Source organism: Saccopteryx bilineata, chromosome 9 (assembly GCF_036850765.1).
Source record: "Saccopteryx bilineata isolate mSacBil1 chromosome 9, mSacBil1_pri_phased_curated, whole genome shotgun sequence".
Classification (NCBI taxonomy): Eukaryota; Metazoa; Chordata; class Mammalia; order Chiroptera; family Emballonuridae; genus Saccopteryx; species Saccopteryx bilineata.
The window spans coordinates 94,225,261-94,250,291 of record NC_089498.1 but is presented as its reverse complement, the minus strand read 5'-3'; the positions used below and the strand labels follow the sequence as shown (position 1 = coordinate 94,250,291).

The following is a 25,031-nucleotide window of genomic DNA, read 5'->3' as shown; positions in this document are numbered from 1 at the left end:
TGAGATGTAGCCCCCCAGTCAAGGCACATATGAGAAAGTAATCAATGAACTAAGGTGCCACAACGAAGAATTAATGCTTCTCATCTCTCCCCCTCCCTGTCTGTCCCTCTCTCTGTCTTTGTCACACAAAACAAAAAATATAAAAAAAGAACCAGTCATATAAAGAATACACTAACTGAAGTGAAGAATACATTACAGGGAATTAACAGTGGAGCAGAGAGAGCAGAGGGTAAGAGATTTGTAATATAAGGAGGAAGAACAGCAAAAAGAAAAAAAAGATAGTATAAAGATCCTCCAGGACAACTTCAAGCATACCAACATTTGCATAATGGGGATACAGAGGAGAAGAGATGGAGCAAGAAACTGAAAGCTTATATGAAAAAACAATGACAGAAAACTTCCCGAACCTGGTGAAGAAAATAGACATAAAAGTCCAGGAGGCACACACAGTGTCAAACAAGAGGAATCCAAAGAGGTCCACACCAAGGCACATCATAATTAAAATGTCAAAGTTTAAAGACAAAGAATGAATCTTAAAAGCAGCAAGAGAAAGCAGTTAGTTACTTACAAGGGAGCTCCCATAAACTATCAGCTGATTTCTCAACAGAAACATTTCAGGCCAGAAGGAACTGGCAAAAAATATTTAAAGTGATAGAAAGCAAGTATCTGTAGCCAAGATTACTCTACAGAGCAAAACTATCATTTAGAATCAAAGGATAAAGAACATTTCAGACAAGAAAAAGCTAAAGGATACCAAACCAGTATTACAAGAAATTTTAAGGAGTCTTCTTTAAGAAGAAGAAAAATCAAAAATATAAATAATAAAATGTTATCTACATATCCATCAACAATTACTTTAAACATACAGGGGGTCCTCGGGTTACGATATAGTTCTGTTCCTACAACAGTGACGTACGTAACCCGAATTTTAGTGTTAAGTCTAAACACACCCTAGCCTAAGTCACTTACTTACCTATCCTAACACAGTTGTAAAATCATAATCTAGAACATGAAAACACAACTAAGCCACAGAAAAAGGAAAAGGACATAAATATACAGTACTGTACACTATAACAAATGACAAAAAATGAGTGTAAAAAAAATACGATGCAATTACACTAACATTATAAGCCAAAACACTCCTGTCTCAATTTTTTTAAAGTTTTTATGGGAGTGAGTGTCATAAACTCTAAATGTCATATGTCAAGACTGTCATAACCCAAGTATCCCCTGTAAATGAATTAAATGCTCCAATCAAAACAAAAAAACGGACCCTTACATTGCTATCTATAAGAGACTCACTTCAGACTGACAGTCATACACTGACTTAAAATAAAATGGAAAAAGATATTTCGTGCCTGATCAGGTGGTGGCGCAGTGGATAGAACGTCAGACTGGGATGCAGAGGACCCAGGTGCAAAACTCTGAGGTTGCTAGCTTGAGCACGGGTTCACCAGCTTGAGCACAGGGTCGCTGGCTTGAGCAAGGGGTCATTCACTCTGCTATAGCCCCCCAGTCAAGGCACATATGAGAAAGCAATCAATGAACAACTAAGGAACTGCAACGAAGAACTGATGCTTCTCATCTCTCTCTTCCTGTCTGTCCCTCTCTCTGTCTCTGTCTCAATTTTTTTATAAATAAATAATAAATAAATAATAAATAATAAATAAATAATAAATAAATAAAAATAAAATTTTAAAAAGCTATTTTGTGAAATGGAAGAAAACAAACAAACGAAAGCTATGGTAGCAATACTTCGACCAGACAAAATAAATCTAAAAAACAAATTAAACAAGCAGAACAGAAAGAGACTCACAGATAAACAGAACATTAAGATGGTTGCCAGATGGGAGGGGATTTTAGGAGGTGGGTGACAAAGGTGAAGGATTAAAAGGTACAAATTAGTAGAGTAGTCATAGAATGTAAAGTACAGCATAGGGAATACAGTCAATAATATTCTAATAACTATGTATGCTATCAGATGGGCACTAAATTAATCAGATGATCACTTAGCAATATATAAAATATAATGTCATCACTGGGTTGTACACCAAAAACTAACATAATATTGTAGGTCAACTGTGATTGAAAAAATAAAAATTTAAAGTAAAAATAAAAGCATTTATAAATGAAATCTAAGATATAATATTGTATGGGATTTAATTATGGAGAGCAGAAAGAAACTGAGACAGGTAGAATAGGACCACATTGTAATAGTCAATGAAAGGAAACGTTAATTCCATTTATTAATAAGGAGCAACTTTGACAGGCTAGTAAAGATACACTGGATGCTTTAGGTTAAAAAATGAAAGCCTTTTAGGAGTTAGCTCAAGCCAGGAATGAAAAAACACAGACACGGTTCTAGTTTTAAGTCGTATCAGTGAAAAGTGAGAAAATTAAGAGATGTAGTGGATGATTTTGAAAGGAAAAGAACAGAAGTCTGAAAAGACTAGTAACAGGAGATAACAGGTTTAGTAGAGTGACTCAGGGTGACCACCTCAGGTCGTAAAAAGATGGCATAATGTCCCTCATTTGATTCCTGGGAAACCAGCCTCTCGTTATCACGTCACTCAGTTTATTCCTTCTCAAGCTCCTCAATGATGAGATTTCAACCTTTTTACACTTGGGGACTGATAAAATAGGAAAATTATCTAGAGCAGTGGTCCCTAACCCCCAGGCCGTGGACCGGTACCGGTCTGCAGAGAAAGAATAAAATAACTTACATTATTTCTGTTTTATTTATATTTAAGTCTGAACGATGTTTTATTTTTTTAAAATGAACAGATTCTCTCTGTTACAACCGTCTAAGACTCACTCTTGACGCTTGTCTCGTAAGTTCGACAATTATATTTAAAAATACCAGTTTTTACACCGGTTGCATAATTTTTATTTTGTGCATTTATCCATCCCACCCTAAAGACAGGTCCGTGAAAATATTTTCTGACATTAAACTAGTCCATGGCCCAAAAAAGGTTGGGGACCACTGATCTAGAGGATTGCCAAGGCAGAAATCACCCTTAGCATAAGCAAATTTGACTAATATCACTGAGTCTATAAACGTCATACAAGATCAAGGTGATTAACTCTTTTGTGGACCAGTATGAAACCTCTGGCAGACAAGTTCACAGACCCGCAGTTGAAAACTCCGATTTAATGGATTTACATGCCTTGTGAAGGTCTTGTCCCAAGATTATTTCTCCCACAAACAAGAATGCAAAGCAATGATCCTTGAACTAAAAATGTTTTAACATTTTTAGACAGAAAAAGTAGAAGAGACAATAGGGAGAAGCAAGGATGAAGAAAAAAGGAGGAAGAGAACAAAAATAAATAAAAAGAGGTGAAAAGAGGAAGAGCAGCAGTAGTAACAGTCAAAACTAAGCCTAAAATATTTCCCATCTGGTCTTGACATCTGTTCTAGAAGATCTACCTCTACTTCCATGCCTTTAACAGCACCTCAAGTTGATGCCTTTAAAATGTATACTTCTAGTTCTGTATTTCATACTTGTATATATCCAACCTATTAATACACAGACCAGATTTTAACATTTATCTCAAGCTTTTTGAGTCCAAATTTAAATCTGTAATAACTTCCCTATAATCACTCCTAATTTTCTCTATCTCAGTAAATGACACCCTAATTTATCCAGTTGTTTGAGATAATGAATCACTGGAGTCCTACTTGAGTCTTCTCTTTCTCTTAGTCTCATCTTCTGAGCACTTCCACAACATAGCCTTAGTCGCTGTCTTCTCCCCTCAGGAGTCCATATAAGCCTTCTGATATTTCTTCCTTGCTCATGCCTAAGTAACACTCACCAGTTTATTCATTGCCTCAAAGTCAGAGAACCTTTTAAACCAGTGTTTCCCAACGTGGGGCCCATGCCCCACAGGGGGGCAATTCGATAGTTAAGGGGGGCAATTTGAAAATGGACTCGACACAACTTTAACTCTTTCACCCTGGGCCATTTAAATGCAATGCTAGATATCGGTGCCAAATTTAACAAAAAATGCAATTCTTAAATAATTGCGGTAAATAATTATTAAGTATAATTTCATTTGACGAGACCAAAATATAATCAACTGGGTGATTGGCGTCAAGTAAACTTCGTCCTGGGTTCACCACGGAGCGTGCCATCTGCCGCGGGGAACCCCGGGCGTTTTAAAAACTCACTAAACAACGCAGTTATTCTCACCTAATTGGCCCATCGCAACTTCTGTAGTGTTTCACATCATTCAGTTGGTGTTCATTTGAAATAAGTGTCAGTCAAAACTGTTGTAAAAGCTCGTTGATTTAATAAATATACATATATATTGAATATATTGTATAGATATAATTGGTAAGTATTTGATTTTATTTTTATCAATATTAAACTCTTTATTAAGTACTTCTTGCATCGGGGCTAGAAAGCAATAATATTTTATAAATATTATTAGGGCTATAATAGTGCATGCACGACAATTTTAATTTTAGAAGCATAACTTTCCAGAAAATTTTGTCAAGTGGAAAAATATAGATACCTTTTGATTTGCGGTGGTAGTGTAGTAAATGTGTTATATACATTTAAATAAATATGAATTTTTAGTATACATTTACTCTATGTCACATTGAATATATTTTAACACATATTTTAATATCAGCATTTCTTAAAACGGTTCTTGAAAAAGATGACCAAGATGTAAAAGCTATGCCACTCAGTAACAATACTGTTAGCAGAAGAATAGACAAAATGAGTGAGGATATTGAAAAACAACTTATTAAAAAGCTGAAAACAAGAAAATTCTCCTTGCAAATGGATGAATCAACTTTGAGAGACAGTGAGGCAGTATTGATAACTTACATAAGATATATTGATAAAGGACATTTTGCTGAAGAAATGTTGTTCTGTAAAAGATTAGAAAGCACCACTACCTCCAAAGATATATATATAATAAGCTAAAAAACTACTTAGATGTCAATGATATACCAATGAAAAATATAACATCTTGTGCTGCAGATGGTGCTCCCAATATGATGGGCAAGAAAAATGGCTGCTTAAATTGATGAAAGATGCGAATCCAGAAATGATTCTTGTGCATTGTGTTATTCATAGGGAAAACTTGGTAGCTAAAAACATCTCACCTGTTCTGAATGAAGTATTATATACAGTAATAAAGTGTGTTAATGCTATTAAAGCTAGTGCCAAATGTGAGCGTCTTTTCAAGCTATTTTGTGAAGAACAAAATGAAGACCATGTGAGACTTTTACTTCATACTGAAATAAGATGGCTATCTAAAAAGGAAACTGTTTGAAAAGATTTATGGAACTGTTTGATACTCTTAGTGATTTTTTAAGCGACAAACCTGAAATGAAGTATCTGTTAACAATAGATGCTAAAGCATTTGTGAGTTATTTAGCCGATATCTTTGAAAAACTAAATATATTAAACAAGCAACTTCAAGGAACAAATAAAACTCTTGTCGATGCAAAAGCAAAGATATTTGGTTTCATTACCAATATTGAGTTATGTCAGAAACATATTAACAACAAAAACTTTAAACAGTTTCATTGGCTCCAAAAATGTGAAGTAACTGATACTGCTTTACTTGTTATTGTCAATCATTTGAATATTCTATCGGCTGATTTAAAAGAAAGATTTTCTGATTTAAAACAAATTGATTTCCCAACATGGATGATGCAGCCAATGTTAGTGGATTTGTCTGATATATCAAATATGCAGTATCAAGAAGAACTCGCAGAATTACAAAATGATGAGTCAGTTAAAGCTTTACTTAATATCAAAAGAGCGATGGCATGGCTTTGTGAGGAAACAGAAATCAAATACCCAAATTTCAACCAAATGTGCAAGAAAACTATTGCTACTGTTTCCATCTTCATTTTTAGCTGAATGTGGATTTAGTGCTGTAAATGATTTACTGGTAAAAAAAAGAAATCAGCTGGATATAACACAATGTGGAGACTTGAGACTAAAGCTAACCAAATTGGAACCTAATATAAAATCTCTGTGCAGCAAGCATCAAGCGCAAGGATCACACTAAATTAAAATAATAAATTAATATAGAAAAATCTGTATTAAAATTATTTGGAATTTAAATTTCTGTTTTTCATTATATGTTTTGAAATTTTACTTACTGTGTTTTGTTAATTTCATAGTGATTTCTTCCTAGAACCTATCATTTATGTTTACTAAGTGAACAAATCAATTTTTTAATGTTAAAAATTATGTATGTTACATAGGGGGGGACATAAAAATTTTAGAAAGGTTAAGGTGGGGCATGGCACAAAAAAGGCTGGGAAACACTGTTTTAAACAATCAGATGTGATAACTTATTCTTATTTATATTTACTAAAAAAACAACACAAGGATTTCTCACATCACTAAAAATAAGGTGACCAATCATCCTCCTTTAGGAAGGACAGTCCTTCTTTTGTAAGTTCTGTCCTCCCTTGAAAAGTGTCCTCCTACATGTCCTCCTTTTTGATATTGGAAGATTAATCTGTAAATGTCCGTATTCAATCGATGAAGAGTCTATCCAATGTGTGATGTGATGTTTTTGTATCTAAATGAGTACTTTTTTCTTACAATTATCATTAAAAATTAATAGGCAGGTAAGCATAATTATAATATAAAATATTAAATGTTTTTATTGTGCAGTTATATTATAGTGTATTATTGTTGCAATGAATAAAATGTTTCTTTTAATTAGGATACTGTTTTCTTCAATTTATTTTTGTCCTCCTTTTCATTATAAAAATGTTGGTCACCTAACTAAAAATAAAATTAATGTATCTACTGCAGTCCATCTCTAAGACATCTTATGACATCATCTCCTATCAATCTCAGCATGCCCACTGCTCTCTAGCCTCACTGGCCTCCTTGCCATTCTTTGCTCTATGAATACATGTCTGAGAAGTTCAGCACCTAATGTTCCCTCTGCCTAGAATACTCAGAATCTACAGTTTACACTTTCACTTTAGATTAGTCTCTTCTCTACTAACCTGGAAATACGATTTTTTTGACTCTTACCAAATAGCACATACCATCATTCTCCATCCCCTTTTTCGCTGCTTTATCTTTATAGTACTTACCAATGCCCAGCATCATGCATATGTACACAAACATATTATCTAGACACATACACGAACACAAACTTATGTATGCATTGTGTCTCTTGCTGTAATACACACTCCATAATAGCAGAGACATTACTCTAATAACCTAAAAACATAACTGGATCATAGTGAGTGCTCATCATGTATTTGTTAAAGGAATATAGAGAAGTACTACCTGAAAACACACCAGCTGACAAAAGACAACAGAGAGAAGATGAACAAATAAAAAAGATACACTAGGCCCTGGCCGGTTGGCTCAGCGGTAGAGCGTCAGCCTGGCGTGCTGGCGTGCGGGGGACCCGGGTTCGATTCCCGGCCAGGGCACATAGAAGCGCCCATTTGCTTCTCCACCCCCCCTCTTCCTCTCTGTCTCTCTCTTCCCCTCCCGCAGCCAAGGTTCCATTGGAGCAAAGATGGCCCGGGTGCTGGGGATGGCTCCTTGGCCTCTGCCCCAGGCGCTAGAGTGGCTCTGGTCACGGCAGAGCGACGCCCCGGAGGGGCAGAGCATCGCCCCTTAGTGGGCAGAGCGTCGCCCCTGGTGGGCGTGCCGGGTGGATCCTGGTCGGGCGCATGCGGGAGTCTGTCTGACTGTCTCTCCCCGTTTCCAGCTTCAGATAAATACAAAAAAAAAAGATACACTAGCAAAGAAAAATTATCTAAGATGAAGCCAACTGAGTTTGGATTATAGGTATAGATAAATCACTCAAAATGTCCAAGAACAAAAGAAAGAATTTATAAGTTAAAGTGACATATGGAGAGATGTCATTAAAGTAATGGAGGGATGTGGGTCAGCTGTCCTTTAATCATTTCCAAAGGTCTGGGGCTACAAAAGGGAATTTCTGAAAAATATTTGAACAGTGATAAACTCTAAACCAATGGCTAAAGATCTCATTTCCTAGGCCTTGGCTGGTTAGCTCAGTGGCAGAGCTTCAGCATGGCATGTGGAAGTCCCAGGTTCGATTCCCAGTCAGGGCACACAGGAGAAGTGACCACCTGCTTCTCCACCCCTCCCCTCCCCCTTCTCTTTCATTCTCTCTCTTCCTCTCTCGCAGGCATGGCTCAAATGGTTCAAGCAAGTTGGCCCTGGGTGCTGAGGATGGCTCCATAGACTGCCTCAGGTGCTAAAATAAAATAGTTCAGATGTTGAGTAACGGAGCAGCGGCCCCTGATGAACCAAGCATCGCCAGGTAGGGGGCTTGCCAGGTGGATCCCAGCCAGGGTGCATGTGGGAATCTGCTTCCCAAACTCTTGCTTAATTAAAAAAAAAAAAAAAAATCTCATTTCCTGGCTCAATCCCCTGTCAGGGCTCATACAAGAAACAACCAAAGAATGCATGACTGAGTGGAACACAAATATATGCTTACCTTCCCCCGCCCCTCTCTCTAAAAATCAATAAAAAAATTAAGCCCTGGCCAAACTGCTCTTGGTAGGAGCATCACCCTGGAGCATGAAAGGTACCAGTTCAATTCCCTGGTCAGGGCACATACAGGAGCAGCTCAATGTTCCTCTCTCTCTTAAAAAACAAACAAACATGGCCTGACCTGTGGTGGCACAGTGGATAAATCGTCAACCTGGAAACACTGAGGTTGCCGGTTCAAAACCCTGGGCTTGCCTGGTCAAGGCACATACAGGAGTTGATGCTTCCTGCTCCTCCCCCCTGCTCTCTCTCTCTCTCTCTCTCTCCCCCCTCTCTATAATGAATAAAAAAATCTTTAAAATTTTTTTAAAAAAACAAACAAACAAACAACAAATAAAACTCATTTCCTGTAGCTTCCACCTGCTTGTGAACTCATGAACTCACCTGGGTGGCACTGACTTGGGAAACCTTGTTTTAATATCCAAGGCTCTTCTCCTTGTTCTATCTTGATGATCACTTCTGGTTTAGTAATGCAATACCCTGTTAAAAGAAAATAATACACCACTAAAGCTTTAGGGACTCTGAAAAAACGATGGGGAAGAAAAGTGCAGCTTAAAGAGCTGTTCAAAGGAGGTGCAAAAATGAACCAATCCCTGAGGAGGTTAAGAACACAGCATTCTTATGGTGGCCAAAAGGGATAGTTCATCACAGAGCCTTACATCTCAAGCTTCAAATCAGAAAATTCCATAGGGAGGTCATATGTTTTTATCAACTAAGAATAGGCCCTGCCCAGGTAGCTTAGTGGATAAAGCATCAACCCAGCACACCAGAGGTCTTGGGTTCAACCCTCAGTCAGGCACATAGGAGAAGGAAATCAGTGAGTATACAGCTAAATGAAACAACTAAGTGGAACAAGTTGATGTTTCTCTATCTCTCCCTCTCCCCTTCTCTCTTCCTCTCTCTCAAAATCAATGTAAAAGAGAGAAAGAGGGAGAAGGCAGGAGGGAGGGAGGGAGGGAGGGAGGGAGGGAGGGAGGGAGGGAGGGCATATTGCTGCTGGTAGTGACATGGAAATAATTCTTACCTACTGAAACAAGGTGGCTGTAATTTTCCAGCATCATGTCTCTGTACAGAATCTTCTGAGCAGGATCCAGCAGATACCACTCTTCCTGGGTGAAGTCCACACATACGTCTTTGAATGACACTTGTTCCTGTAATGGTATATTCTTTTTCTATATGAAGCTGTCAGAACTATATGATGAGGAAAATATCTGAAAGAACTAATCTCTCAGAGTTTTACTAAAAACTGTCATAGGATACTGTCTTTTGTGCTATATACTATGTAGGATAAACATATGTACAAACTGAGTCTCCACTAAGTGCCTGGAACTGTCCTAACTGCTACAATACTACTGATGAAAACAAACACAGCTCCTGATCTCAAAGTGTTAATGACCAGATAATGAGACATATACATCATTATTTAATGACACTGCAGGAGCTAGCACTATGCACAAAGTGAACTGGGGTTATGAAGGAAAAGTTCTTTCATATTATCCTTTTATATTATTAAGTTAAGTTTCACTGAGGAAGAAAACTTTCAGGTGTTAAAATGAATAGTGGGATTGAAATGAATGTGTGCAGGCCCTGACCAAGCTCAACTATAAACGATTAAATGACCAGCCCTGCATTCTACCTGTCCATCAGAGAACAGTGCAAACCCTCTGCTAAAAGAGATCATTTTCTGTAGCCTGTGCCATGTTTTTGTTGTTAAATATAATGTTTGGCATCCAACAAAACATTTCTTGTGCAGAGACGAGAGACAAGGACCAAGAAAAAAAACAACAGACAATATAAGCAGACCCACAGGGGACCCAGATATTGGAACTGACAAGCAAGTCCTCAAAATAAATTATGACTAGTATGTTTAATAAAGCAGATGAAAATATGAACAAAATAAATCAAAAGATGGGAAGAACTTTTCCTTCATAACCCCAGTTCACTTTGTGCATAGTGCTAGCTCCTGCAGTGTCATTAAATAATGATGTATATGTGTCATTATCTGGTGTTGTGTAGAACAGGATTAATACAGCAGGGCTGAGACTGCTAGCCCTTGAAGGGTGTGCCACGAGGGTGTCCTCTGGCTGGCATCTGAGAACTTAGATTTCAGGAAAGCTCTCACCATTCTGATAAGAATGGTTCATTGAGCGTAAACTCTTTGGGTAAACAATATGGTTTATGTTGTACATATGCATTCCTTCTGGAGTTTGGGGTTTTATGTGCTAAGCAGAGAGTACCTATGTGACCATATGTGATAAAAATTCTGAGCACTGAGTGTCTACTGAGCTTCCCTGGCAGACATGTAACATTTGTCTTTACAACTCATTGCTAGAAGACATACTGTGTCCTAGCAGAAGGCTCTTCGAAGCTTGCATCTGACTCTCTCTGGTCTAGGCTCCATATACCTTTCTTCTGATTTTACTTTATATTCTTTCACTTTAGTAAGTCATAACCATAAGCACAACTACATGCTGAGTCATCCCAATGAGTCATTGAACGTAGAAATGCTCTTGGGGACTTCTGCTATGCTACATGTGTATATATACACAATTGCACACAGATATGCATAAAATGGGCACTCTTGAACTGGAAAATACAACAACTGAAATTAAGGACTCATTAGATGGATTCAAAATCATACTACAGAAAGGAGACACAACTGAAAAATGTATGTTTCTAACAAAAGAGAATCAAAATATGCCCAGCAAAAACGAACAGAACTAAAAGGAGAAACAGACAAGTCTATAACCATAGTTGGAAAGTACTCCTCTCCCAGATTTGAGAGATGAAATGGTTTTCAAATGCTGGTCCATGGGCTGGTGCTGGTCCACACCTTGATGCTGTATAAAGATTACAGACACAATGATAATATCATCTTCATACATTATCAGTGTGGTTAACTCTTTTGCGGATCAGCACAGGTCTGCGGACTGTTGGTTGAAAAATACTGGTCTAAAGGATGGTTGGGTTTTAAATAGTATGGAGAGTAAAGACCTTACTGGGAAGGCCACAGTGGAGAGGGTGAGCCATTTGACTATATGGTAGAGAAGTGTATGTGTACCTGTCTCACAGCTAAAATTGTAAACTTTCAGGTCTCTGGTTATATCTGTCTATGTATGTGTTTGTTTGTCTACCTCTGGAGGAAACTATTAAAACTGGTTTATAAAAAGAGCTCTATTTAATCAGCTTAAAGAAATTAAGCACTTAACCTGACCAGGCTGTGGCACAGTGGATAGAGCATCAGGCTGGGAGCACGGGATCATAGACATGACCCCATCGTTGCTGGCTTGAAGCCCAAGGTCACTGGCTTGAGCAAGGGGTCACTGGTGCAGCTGGAACCCCCTGGTCAAGGCATATATGAGAAAGCAATCAAGGAACAACCGAGGTGCCTCAACTACGACTTGATGCTTACCATCTCTCTCCTTTCCTATCTGTCCCAACCCCCTTCTCTCCTGCTAAAAATAAATAAATAAATAAGCACTTATATAAATTAAGAGGTGAAACAGAAACTAAGCCAAATGCTTTTCAGTATCACATGATGTAAGAAATTATTTAATATTAAAACTGATTTAAGTTTTTTGACTTAATTAAAACACATTTTATTTTTTTCTTTTTGTGACAAAGACAGAGAGGGACAGACAGAGACAGACAGGCAGTGAAGGGAGAGAGATGAGAAGCATCAATTCTTTGTTGCAGCTCCTAGGTTGCTCATTAATTGCTTTCTCATATGTGCCTTGACCAGGGGGCTACAGCTGAGTGAGTGACCCTTCCTCAAGCCAGTGACTTTGGGCTGAAGCCAGCAGCGGCGACCCCAGGGCCTCGAACCTGGGTCCTCTGCATCCCAGTCTGACACTCTATCCACTGCACCACCACCTGGTCAGGCATAAAACACATTTCTTTAAATTTCTTAACATTTAATATAACATTATATGAATATCTTTAGCTGATTGTGCTCCTTGTTTCAGATCTATTCTTCAAACTGAAATTAATATTTTATTATAAAAATTTTTGCTGTCACAGAACTTCATTTTACATAGCTTGATGTTATAAAGGCACCATGCTGACAATGGTTGCTCAATGTTTTGAGATGATCATTTAAGCCTATCAGACATGTGAGAAACCTGAAGTAACTAACGATATAAAGCCTTCCTCTGTTCTGTCATTCCTGTTGTTCAAATGTAGCCTAGGGTTCCAAGTAAAAAACAACCTTCCCTCCTACATGGTATACAACATACCAGGACTGAGCCATACTGGTGACAAGAGACTGAAAATTACATGACATAACCCAAATGAACCACCTGACAATGAATGACCAATGGTGCTTTTAATAACTGATCAGCACTGCTTTCCCATGATTGATCAGTGAAGCTTTCAAGGAAAGATCTTGATGAAAAGGGGAAAATATAAACAATATTATAAGGAGAGCCACTTTAAAATGAAGCCAGAGCTGCCATCCAAGAACTGCCTTGCATGGTTTATGTCTCAAATCTTTAGAATGTTGAAACAGGACAACAGGACAAAATAACCTTGAAACTAGGTCTAAGCAACCTTGTTTCCCAAAGAATTGTTTGCAAAGATGACAAGAATGCAGTTATTAAGACTATTAAGACTTTTGGGCTAAAATTCAAAAACATTACTTAGAATTAACATCACTATATTATCTGCACCAATAGAAATGCCTTCCATTGATGTAACTGTTCCCTTCCCTTCCCTGTGAATATAACCTACTGCCTTTGTCTCTTATTTAGAACATTATGTGGGCTCCTACCTGAATTTATGATCCCAAATAGTTTTTTTCGGGATTTTTTTTTTTTTTTTTTTTTGGCGACAGAGAGAGAGAGAGAGAGAGAAAGACAAGAAGGGAGAGAGATGAAAAGCATCAAGTCTTCATTGTAGCACCTTAGATGTTCACTGATTGCTTTCTCCTATGTGCCTTGATGGGGGTGGTGGGGGGGGACACAGCAGAATGAGTGACTCCTTGTACAAGCCAGTGACCTTGGGCTCAAGCCAGTAACAATGGGGTCATATCTATGATCCCATGCTTAAGCCACTGACCCCGCACTCAAGCTGGATGAGCCCACGCTCAAGTCAGTGACCTCAGGGTTTCCAACCTGGGTCCTCTGTGTCCCAGTCTGAGGCTCCATCCACTGCGCCACCACCTGATCAGGCCTGAATAGGTATTCTTACTGATTTCAATAAATGCTGCCTCTCACTTTAAAAGACTTTTTTTTTTTTTTTTATTCATTATAGAGAGGAGAGAGAGAGGGGGATAAGGGGGGAGGAGCAGGAAGCATCAACTCCCATATGTGCCTTGACCAGGCAAGCCCAGGGTTTCGAACCGGCAACCTCAGCGTTTCCAGGTTGACGCTTTATCCACTGCGCCACCACAGGTCAGGCTTTCTTTTTTTTTAAGTTAACACTCTCCTCTTCCTACAAAGAATACAGTACGAAAACAAAGGAAGGACTGATATGGGATGGCTCAGTAAATAAAACAGCAACCTGGAACACTGAAATCACAGGTTCAAAACCCTGGGCTTGCCTGGTTAAGGTACATATGGGAGTTGATACTTCCTGCTTCTCCCCTTTCCTCCCCCCACCCCTTTCTCTCCTCTCTAAAATGAACAAATAAAATCGTAAAAAAAGAAAAGGAAAAAAAAGAGGAACTTTACAGTGGAGAAACTTGACATCAGCCCAGTGATCAACAATGATACATCAACTTGATAAATCATGTTAGAGCTTTTACTTTTTATTGATTGATTGATTTTAGAGAGAGAGAGAAAGGGAGATAATGAGAGAAACATTGATTTGTTGTCCCACTTATCTGTGAATTCATTGGCTGATTCTTTTATGTGCCCTGACAGTGACTGAATCTGCAACTGTGGCGTATTGGGCGGGCTGACTAACCAATGGAGCTACCCCACCAGGTTGAGAGCTTTTACTCTTGATTTGACATGAAAAAATGACACTTTACCTATGTGGTTTTCCTTTAAGAAACCCACAATCCCAGCCAACCAGGAGAAAAGAACAGACAATTCCCTGCTGAGGGACATTCTACAAAACACTTGACTTATTCTTTTCAAAATATGGTCAAGCATAAAATAACAAGGAGAGTCTAAGAAACTGTCACAGCCTGACCAGGCGGCAGCACAGTGGATAGAGCGTCGGACTGGGATGCAGAGGACCCAGGTTCGAGACCCCGAGGTTGCCAGCTTGAGCGCGGGTTCATCTGGTTTGAGCAAAAAGCTTACCAGCTTGGAACCAAGGTCGCTGGCTCGAGCAAGGGGTTACTCAGTCTGCTGTAGCCTCACGGTCAAGGCACACATGAGAACGCAATCAATGAACAACTAAGGTGTTGCAACGAAAAACTGATGATTGATGCTTCTCATCTCCCTCCGTTCCTGCCTGTCTGTCCCTATCTACCCCCATCTCTGTCTTTGTTAAAAAAAAGAAAAGAAAAAAAGAAACTGTCACAGCCAAAGGGAGCCTAAGGAAACTTGATAAGTAAGTGAAATGTGGTTTCCTAAAACAGAATACTTGCATGGGGAGAAAACACTGTGAGCAATTATCAAGACACAAATGATATGCCAGAAAATAATAGTACTCAAACAATAAACATTATTATCCCTAATATATAAACAACCAGACACTGAAAAAAAAAGCCAGAAACCTAGGAGTAAAATGGGCAAAAGGCACGAACAGATAGTTTAGTGAAATATAAATACAACTTTCAGATACATAAGAAAATATTCAGCCTCACTCATCGTTAAAACTGCAGGCCCTGGCTGGTTGGGTCAGTGGATAGAGCGTTGGCTCCACATGCAGATGTCCCAGCTAGGCTCGATCCCAGTCAGGGCACACTTTAGAAGTAACTGTCTGCTTATCTTCCCCCCTCTCTCCTCCTTTTCTCTCTTCAACTCTCACAGCCAGTGGCTCAACTGGTTCTGGTGTCAGCCCCAGGAACTAAGGACAAGTTGGTTGATTTGAGAATCAGCCTCAGACAAGGGCTGCCAGGCGGAGTCCAGTCAGGGCAAATGCGGGAGTCTGTCTGTCTATCTCCCCTCGTCTCACTTAAAAAAAAAAAGAAAGAAATAAAAACTGCAGATGCCAAACAATAAAATATCACTTTTTACCTATCAGGTGCCAAAAAACAAACCATGTAATATATAAAGAATAGCTTTGGAGAAACAAGGACTTTCATGTAGTGTAAAGGGAATACAAAATGATACTATAATTCCACCAAACTGATCAAGTTTATCGACTGTATTCAGCTTTTGATCTAGCAATCCCATTTCTGGTCATTTATCTAATAGAATAAACCTGTATGTTCAAGGTTATTCATTAAAACATGGCTTTAGTAGAAAAAGGTTGGAAGTAGTTAATAACTACCTAAATAAACTATGGAACATTCACAATTTAATTACTATGCCGTTATAACATTTTTTAAACCGCAGCAATCCATGTTCTGTTACAGGGAGCACTCTAAGGATGAAAAAAGAAGTGAAAAAAAAAACAAAGAAATAAAAAATAATGGAAAATAGTGTATAGACTTGTTATTCAAAGTCTGGCTCCTTTAACAGTATAATCCGGTTCATTTGGGAGATTAGAAATATAGAACCCAGGTTCCCACACAGCTCTACCTCGTCAAAATCTGCAGCCCTGGCCGGTTGGCTCAGCGGTAGAGCGTCGGCCTAGCGTGCGGAGGACCCGGGTTCGATTCCCGGCCAGGGCACACAGGAGAAGCGCCCATTTGCTTCTCCACCCCTCCGCCGCGCTTTCCTCTCTGTCTCTCTCTTCCCCTCCCGCAGCCAAGGCTCCATTGGAGCAGAGATGGCCCGGGCGCTGGGCATGGCTCTGTGGCCTCTGCCTCAGGCGCTAGAGTGGCTCTGGTTGCAATATGGCGACGCCCAGGATGGGCAGAGCATCGCCTCCTGGGGGGCAGAGCACCGCCCCATGGTGGGCGTGCCGGGTGGATCCGGGGCGCATGCGGGAGTCTGTCTGACTGTCTCTCCCTGTTTCCAGCTTCAGAAAAATGAAAAAAAAAAAAAAAAAAAATCTGCATTTTAACAAAGCACCAATGATGTACAGGTACATCTAAATTTAAGCAGCATTTCAGGATAATGGAATTCATTTTGAATAAAGAGAGAGAGTGTATAAGAATATGCACACACATATATTTTTTTAACTGAATAAAGAAACCCTGGGAGGACAAACAGGAAACTAGAAATAGTGAATTCTAATAGTAGCGTGACCATACACTAGTTTGTCTGGTACTGTTCCAATATAAGCCAGCTGTCCTAACATAATTGTTCGTAAAACCTCTTTCACTGTCAGTGAAAGTGTCTCCATTTAAATGATAAATGTCACCAGACCTAGAGGAAGCATCAGATATAGAGAAAATAGAAGTACTGTATGTAATTTTTACTATCTTCTATATCACTTCTATATCACTATATATATTACTATATATACAATAATTGGTTACTGTATTACCAATTTAAAAATATTTTATTTTAAAAAAGATAACACTAGTCACAAAAAATAGGCAGACTGAGGAGAGTAATAGATCAAAAATAGATAAGCAATGAGTAAAGCAACAGCCCAGAGATAAGCAATGTCTAGAGCAGGGGTCTCCAAACTTTTTACACAGGGGGCCAGTTCACTGTTCCTCAGACTGTTGGAGGGCCAGACTATAAAAAAAACTATGAACAAATCCCTATGCACACTGCACATATCTTATTTTAAAGTAAAAAAACAAAACGGGAACAAATACAGTATTTAAAATAAAGAACCAATAAATTTAAATCAACAAACTGACCAGTATTTCAATGGAAACTATGGGCCTGCTTTTGGCTAATGAGATGGTCAATGTCCAGTTCCACATTTGTCACTACTAGCCGTAACAAGTGATATGACGCGCTTCCGGAGCCATGATGCGTGCATCCCGGAAGTACTACTTTACGTGGGTGATGCCACGCTTTGCCTGCGCCACCACATACAGTACTCCAGGGCCACCAATGAAAGAGGTGCTCCTTCCGGAAGTGCGGCAGGGGCCGGATAAATGGCCTCAAGGGGCCGCATGTGGCCCGCGGGCCGTAGTTTGGGGACCCCTGGTCTAGAGCAAAAGGAAAGACACTTCATGGGGGATACAAAAAACCTCTTATCAGAGTTAGGAAAGGATAGCTACGAGGGCAGTGTCACAGCAAACAGATACTTTCAAAACACACTATAGATAAGAGTGTCAAACACTGCAAAGCGGTCAAATAAGACAAAGACAAAAATGGATTTTACTACAATTTGGTGGCTTTTCCTAGAATTGATTCAACTCAGCAGGGGTGAAGAAGTAAGAATATGTTCATTAGATTGGTATGTAAATGACCAATCAGAGACTGGAAGTCAGAGCTCTCTACTATACACTACTCAAGCTAGAAATACAAACAAGCCTACAAACATTTATGGGTAGTTACACTGGGGACATAAAGTCCTTCCATTTGGTCATATCTTCAAGGTTTTATTCCTGGATCAAGCAGGACCATGAGAGAGCTGTCACTGAGAAGCATATGTACAGTTCACTGTGTTGTTTCAACCAAGAAATGATTATAGGCAATCCATTTGTTTCAGTGTTGTTATCAGATCAGAGAAGATTTTACAGTAACTAGGATAACTGTAAATTTTAACATCTTGCATTTATTTTTACTATGAATCAGATAATCCTACTTTAGATTTGCTCCTCTTGTAACAGTTTCCTCGATGTAAAAGTTCGCCTGTTTCTATTTTTTCACTTTAAAAATATGAAACCTTATAAACTTTAGAAAACTAATTTTAAAACAAGTGGCAATGAACAAACAAAGACTCACCTTGAATTTGTTCATTTTCTGTTCCTAGAGGAGGAGGCAGTGCTGAGGGAGAAGGAAGAAGGAAGTTAGAACCTGGCCTGCTTGTAATTCCTGGGTTCACCTGCCTACACAGCTGCACACACACAATACTTACTGATACTTACATGTCCATGTGAAGATCCGACATATGTTGAGTTTACACATGATACTTTTCACTGAGTGAATGTAAACATTTGTTTCTTACTGATTTATTACCAATTTAAGTTCTGTGACACAAAAATTAGAAATATAAAAAGATGAGTTTGACATAGAACAGTAATCTAAAAAAGGAAACACTGTGTTAAAACTGATGTAGAGGGGGGAAAAAAACCCAACACCAAAAACCCACAAACCATACTGTTTATAGTATTTATCTGCTAGCAGCATTAATCCCCTGAGATCAAACAATCCAAGAAAACTCTGAAAAATGGGATGGGGATTTGTAAGACAAGGTAAATTTTTTCATGTTTATTCTAACCTGATTACAACTTTCAAAGGAGTCTTTTAATAAGAACCAACAGGGATCTAATGGGAAGTGGCTCAGCAAACTGCAGATCTAACCTATCAGCTCAGTTCCATCGCTAACAAATTCCGTGGTCAGAACAACTCACTCTTGGATTCACCTTTTAAGCCCTTCAAATAAGGTCAAATCAGATACTCCAAAAAGGACCCGCCTGCACTACCACCCTCGCATCTCTCCAGATGCCACCAACAACCAATGGGACAGTGAGGGCAGCTCTCTTTCGGAAGGAGAGCACGAGGGGGTCGGGGATGCAGGAAGGGTTCTGAGGAGTGTCCTCGGCTCTCCCCGCTGAGCCCAGCATCCCTGCGGGTAAGACCACGAACTCTCCCCGGGGGAGACACGTGCCGCGCAAGCCGTGTGCTCATAGTTCTCAGCTCAGCTCACCTCTCCTTCAACGCGTCCCAGACCTTTCGGGCCCCTCAGCCTCCCACGGCCTCGCGGAACTGGGTCGTGGCCACATACAAGTATCGAGCGGGAGCACCGCAGTGGTAACTCGGCATCCAGGGACGTCTGCGCCAAGAAGCAGGCTCCGCGGCGAGCTGCTCCCGCCATTCCCCGCTCCCATGTCCGCCGTGCGTTTACACACGGACACCCTGGAGCCGTTTCCACGCCCCAGCCGCGTGGGTCAGTCATGCAATAAAGTTGACGACTCCCCAAATCCGCATATTACAGATAAAAAGCCCAAGTCTCACTGACATACTAGTTCTGACCTACGTACCCAGACCATCCCGCCCAGCACCTTGCCGCACAGCCACCACCTCCGCGCAAGCGCGGCGCACATTCACGCACGCACCGCACGCAGATCTCAACGTCAGCGCGCGCACGCGTGCCGCACGCGTGCTCTTCCCCTCGGTTCAGCACTATCCTCGCAAACCTAGCGCACGCGCACTCCCCACCGGTGGCCACAATGCGGCGCGGCCTCCCGGCATCAGACTGAACAGCCAGAGAGTCCGAGAGCCTGCGCCAGCCCAGACAGCTGTGGACAGAGCAGCCCCCGCCCGGCGTCGCTTCAGTTGCAGAGGCCGCAGCCGCCAGGGGTCCTTCCGGGGCCTGCAGGGTGCTTGCCACCACCAGGCACCGCCGGAGCCCTGTGCCGCGCGAGGCCTCTCAGCCCTCGCTCCCGCCGGCGAAGCTCACCCGCAGCTCCCTCGCCGCGTGCACGCGAAGGCCTGGGACTATTTCCCCGCGGGCCGGCGGCCTAGAAGGACTAGCCCGAGGAGGCGGGGGCGGGGATGCACATGCGCAGAGGGGACTCAGCACGAGCCAGACAGGGCTTCGGTCCGCCGCTGTGGCTGGAAGGGGCTTCCCTCGGGGAAGCCTCCTTCAGAGCATGCGTTTGTGATCAAAGCAGGTCACGCTGTAAGGGCGCTTCCCACGAGGTCTGCCAAGTAAATTGTCAAATACATCTCCAGCGATGCCCCGTTCTTTAGAAATTGAGAAGGCATTTAGAAATCTGAAAAAAGAAATCAGTGTTCTTTTTTTTTTTTTTTGTATTTTTCTGAAGCTGGAAACAGGGAGAGACAGTCAGACAGACTCCCGCATGCACCTGACCGGGATCCACCTGGCACGCCCACCAGGGGGCGATGCTCTGCCCCTCCGGGGGGTCGCTCTGCTGCGACCAGAGCCACTCTAGCGCCTGGGGCAGAGGCCAAGGAGCCATCCCCAGTGCCCGGTCCATCTTTGCTCCAATGGAGCCTTGGCTGCGGGAGGGGAAGAGAGAGACAGAGAAGGAGGGGGGATGGAGAAGCAAATGGGCGCCTCTCCTATGTGCCCTGGCCGGGAATCGAACCCGGGTCCCCCGCACGCCAGGCCAACGCTCTACCGCTGAGCCAACCGGCCAGGGCCGAAATCAGTGTTCTTTAACAGGCAAACACCAAAAGAAGGGAAAGATGTACATGAATTTCGTGTCTGAACGTGAACAGTAATTTTCTTTTTATCTGGTATTTTTCTGAAGTTGGAAATGGGGAGGCAGTCAGACAGACTCCTGCATGCGCCCAACCGGGATCCATCTAGCATGCCCACCAGGGGCGATGCTCTGCCCATCTGGGGTGTCACTGCCACAATCAGAGCCATTCTAGTGCCTGAGGCAGAGGCCACAGAGCCATCCTCAGCGCCTGGGCCAACTTTGCTCCAGTGGAGCCCTGGCTGTGGGAGGGGAAGAGAGAGACAGAGAGGAAGGAGAGGGGGAGGGGTGAAGAAGCAGATGGGCGCTTCTCCTGTGTACCCTGGCCGGGAAGCAAACCCAGGACTCCTGCACGCCAGGCCGACACTCTACCACTGAGCCAACCAGCCAGGGCAACAGTAATTTTCTTGACATAAAATTTTAGTGATTAGAAAATAAATGTATCTGAAGTGATAGATACATGAATTCACCAGAACTTCCAACTGCCTTTTGCTGTTCTGCTTGTCTATCTGACCCCACCCTTGCTTACTTACTATCATCCCTGAAGCAGAACAGTTCTAGGAAGCTGGTCCACTGCCCCAAGGAGAAGCGTTCCTGGAAGCCAAAATGTAAAACTGCAGAAGGGAGCATAACCAGAACTGCTGATTCAATTCACACTTGCTCAAAGCTCTCCCCTACCTTAATAAATTTTTGCCTCAGAGTCTGTTTCGGTGCCCTTCTCCCCGAGAAGTGCCCAGCAGGGTTCTTTGTTTCTTTCAATAAAAGCTTGTTACTCTGGTCTTTTCGGACTCCCATGGATTCCAACATAAGGTATTTTTCCCTGCCGAGGAAGAAGTAAGGGGCGTAGCCACAAAGTGTGGAATAATGAAAGCTTTATTGAGTACAGAGTACATCTCGCCCGACGAGGTTCCCTGGTCCCAGGGACACGGGCCAGGGAAGTCACACGGATGAAACCACGTGTGGGAGATATTTAAAGGGTCTCTAGGGTGGTCAAGCTAATATGAGGTGGTGAAATCTCACTGGCTGGCAAATGGTTGCTCTTTTCCAAAGGACCCCTGGAAGTTTCTTTCCACGCATGAGTGTGGGCAGCTCCAGCCAAAGTTCCTGGGTCTGGGTTCCTCATGTGATCTTGCCCCATTGCTGACCACCTTACATTCCGATCTTTTGTGTTAATTAGGGGCGCCACCTATTCATCCGGCTACTTCCTGCTGATTAGGGGCATCGTGGGGAGGGGGAGATTGGAAGGAGGTGGCTTTGGGGGGAGTCAGGAGGAGCATCTGTTTGACCGTGACTGGAGAAACATCGCGGATGCAGTCCTGTAGGATTTTTTTTTTAACTTTTTTTTTTTTCTTTACAAAGAGAGTCAGAGAGAAGGATAGACAGGGACAGACAGGAACAGAGAGATGAGAAGCGTCAATCATTAGTTTTTCGTTGTACGTTGCAACACCTTAGTTGTTCATTGATTGCTTTCTCATATGTGCCTTGACCGTGGGTCTTCAGCAGACTGAGTAACCCCTTGCTTGAGCCAGCGACCTTGGGCTTAAGCTGGTGAGCTTTTGCTGAAACCAGATGAGCCCTCGCTCAAACTGGCGACCTCGGGGTCTCGAACCTGGGTCTTCCGCATCCCAGTCCAGCGCTCTATCCGCTGCGCCATTGCCTGGTCAGGCGGTCCTGTAGGATTTTTAAAAAAGAGGAGTAATGGGGGATCTGCAGGGTCCAGCCTTTTGGTGAACTGGAGATGGGTAGCGGCCAGCAAACTTGAGGCAAAACTGTATGCCAGGAGTGGCGTACAAAGGGGAAAGGAAGGGGTTCCATCCACTCCCATAACTGAGATCCATGAGGGAACTAGAGGTCCAGAGTGTGATGGTAAAACAGAGAAGATAGCTCCCATGTCCACAAGAAATGAGATGGACTTACCCGTTCCTGCAGCATTACCCTGGGTTCAGTGTGGATGAGGATGATAGGGGTCTCTGAGTCCAGGCCATTTCCTAGGAGTTCGAATGATGGGTCCACCTGGATGGCTTGGCCTTCCATTTGGGTGGCTTGTCCTCCACATAGAGGTGCTGAGGGAAAGCCTTTTGCCCAAAGGGGCAATAGCTCCACCAGTGATCGAGCTGCTTGCAGTCAGGGCAGGGCTCAGTGGGCAACCATGGGCAGGGGTCCTGCCGGGACCAGTGATGGGGTTCCTCTTTGCGGCTTGGACTTGGGTCGGGCACTTCCTGTGCCTTGCCCCTGTTGCTCTGCCAGCCTCAGGGCTGCCATAAAAGTCTGGGTTTGGAGCATTACCTCTGCTGCACGCGGGCATGGCAAACAGCCTCCACCTTTTTCTCCTAGCTGTGACCATTAAAAACTTTAAATGCCATGTTCACAGGTCTTGGATAGGAGTTTGGGGGTTAGAATAAAATGAAGGGGGCTCCTGGGGAGCCCAGCACCAGATCCTGCCAGAAACGCCAGAGCCAGAGGCAGGACAGGGCCAGACCTTCCTGTAAGAAGATTAGGGTTGAGCGTCCTGCAAACCGGTGTAAGAGCCAATGGCAGGCTGAGAATGGCCTGATGGAGGAGGGGCTTAAAAACACAGTGGAGAAGGGAGGGGCCCCTGGCCAGCAGGGGAGGAGAAAGAGAGACTGGTATTTGCAGGCGAATGAGAAACAGGATCCTGCAAAGGGAGGGGAGGGGGCTCTTGGAGGGAAGAAACCTGAGTGAAAGAGGTCTGCAGAGGGATCAGAGAGGGGTCTGGAGAGAGGGGCACCCCCAGGGGTCAGGCAGGATGGGGAGAGAGTTGGGGGTCAGTGGAGAAGGAAAGATCAGGAGTGGAGGTTTTAGGTGAGGTTTCTCTGGCCAAAAAAAGGCCTGCATGGTAGAACAGGCGGCACAGAGATTAGGACAGGAGTGCAAATAACTAGAAGTCCTGAATGTAGGGAATTTCCAACCAGTTCCCAGTTCTCTTGGCGATAGTTAAATTGGTGAGTGTGTTAAAACCGAAAGTCCCTTCAGGAGGCCACCTGGTCCAATTATCCAGTGGGTTTTGTGGCCTGGCCACAGTGGAGAAGAAGAACAGTTTCTTCTTCTTTAGGGAGGGAGAGATTCCGGATAAGGCACTCCAGGAGTGTTTTTGTATCAGGTTAAGATTCCTGTGCCCCCCATGGCCGCCCTCAGTCCTCAGAGTGGTCAGAGTTGAGAATTGGCATCCCGCAACTCAAGCTCTGGCCACCAGACAAATAGGTAAAGTGGATGTGCTCGGGACATCTCCATGCGCACACACAAACTCAGAACGGAACAGAAAATAGGTCCCTGATGCAGCTGTGGTTTCGGACAGGGAGTCTCGGTGGAAAGAACTGAGGGGAGGCTGGAGGCAGGGGACTTACTGCACCATGTGCCAAAGTGAGTGGAAAGTCGGAGATCCTGGTTCTTTCTCAAAGGGGAAGGGGAGAGGAGCAGTCCTTGCGGACTTCTAACTCCTCCTGGGTTTCAGCACCAAATGTAAGTTATTTTTTCCCCCGCCTAGAAAGAAGAAAGGGGTATAGCCACAAAGTGTGGAATAGTAAAAGCTTTATTGAGTACATCACATCCCACCCGATGATGTTCACTGGTCCGGGGGACACCGGCCAGGGAAGTCACATGGATGAAACCGCATATGAGATATTTAAAGGGTCTTTAGGGTGGTTGAGCTAATATGACGTGGTGAAATCTCACTGGCTGGCAGACAGTCGCTTTTTCCAAGGGACTTCTGGGAAGTTTCTTTTGGCATGCATGAGTGTGGGCGGCTCCAGCCAAAGTTCCTGGGTCTGGGTTCCTCACGTGATCTTGCCCCATTGCTGACCACCTTACAGTATCTACAGTAATATATTTGTGACCATAGTTACACTCTCTAGAATGAGAAATAAAGCAAGCTACCAATTCAGTATTAATAACGAAAGTTGCTCATATGTAGGAAACTTTATAAATAGGAGGGCCCACATCATTTCCTGGTGAAGGAGGAGAAACAAGAAGAATGCAGAGTAGAGGGGGGCCTGCAATGTCTGAGGTCTTACACTCCAGCCTGTGACCTCAGTGTTATTGACTAAGGGAACAGCAACAGACAGAAAAGTTTGAAAAATAACAAACCACAGGCGTGGACCTTGCTTATTATCAGTTCCTTGAAATGAACTTGCAGTTCCAGTAAGAAGAATGAGTGAAAGGATTATCAATAAGCTGACCAACTTTTTTAC

At 42.5% G+C, this 25,031-nt stretch overlaps 1 protein-coding gene across 8 annotated transcripts in view; it reads right to left on the bottom strand.

The window, feature by feature from the left end:
* ZNF248 (zinc finger protein 248) overlaps positions 1-20,137 on the bottom strand; it is a 36,847-nt gene extending 16,710 nt beyond the window's left edge. Inside the window, exons 1-5 of one of the 8 annotated variants that reach the window (XM_066244167.1) lie at positions 20,058-20,137; positions 18,513-18,624; positions 18,380-18,421; positions 9,550-9,676; positions 8,910-9,005 (exon numbers count right to left, since the gene is read on the bottom strand). In XM_066244167.1, the coding sequence (XP_066100264.1) occupies positions 8,910-9,005; positions 9,550-9,676; positions 18,380-18,394 (238 nt within the window). In that variant the 5' untranslated portion in view covers positions 18,395-18,421; positions 18,513-18,624; positions 20,058-20,137. Of the gene's footprint in view, positions 1-8,909; positions 9,006-9,549; positions 9,677-18,379; positions 18,422-18,512; positions 18,625-19,304; positions 19,766-20,057 lie in introns of those variants that run through there. The other 7 variants (XM_066244164.1, XM_066244163.1, XM_066244166.1 and 4 more) reach the window with 7 other exon arrangements.
* Between the last annotated feature and the right edge of the window lie 4,894 nt (positions 20,138-25,031).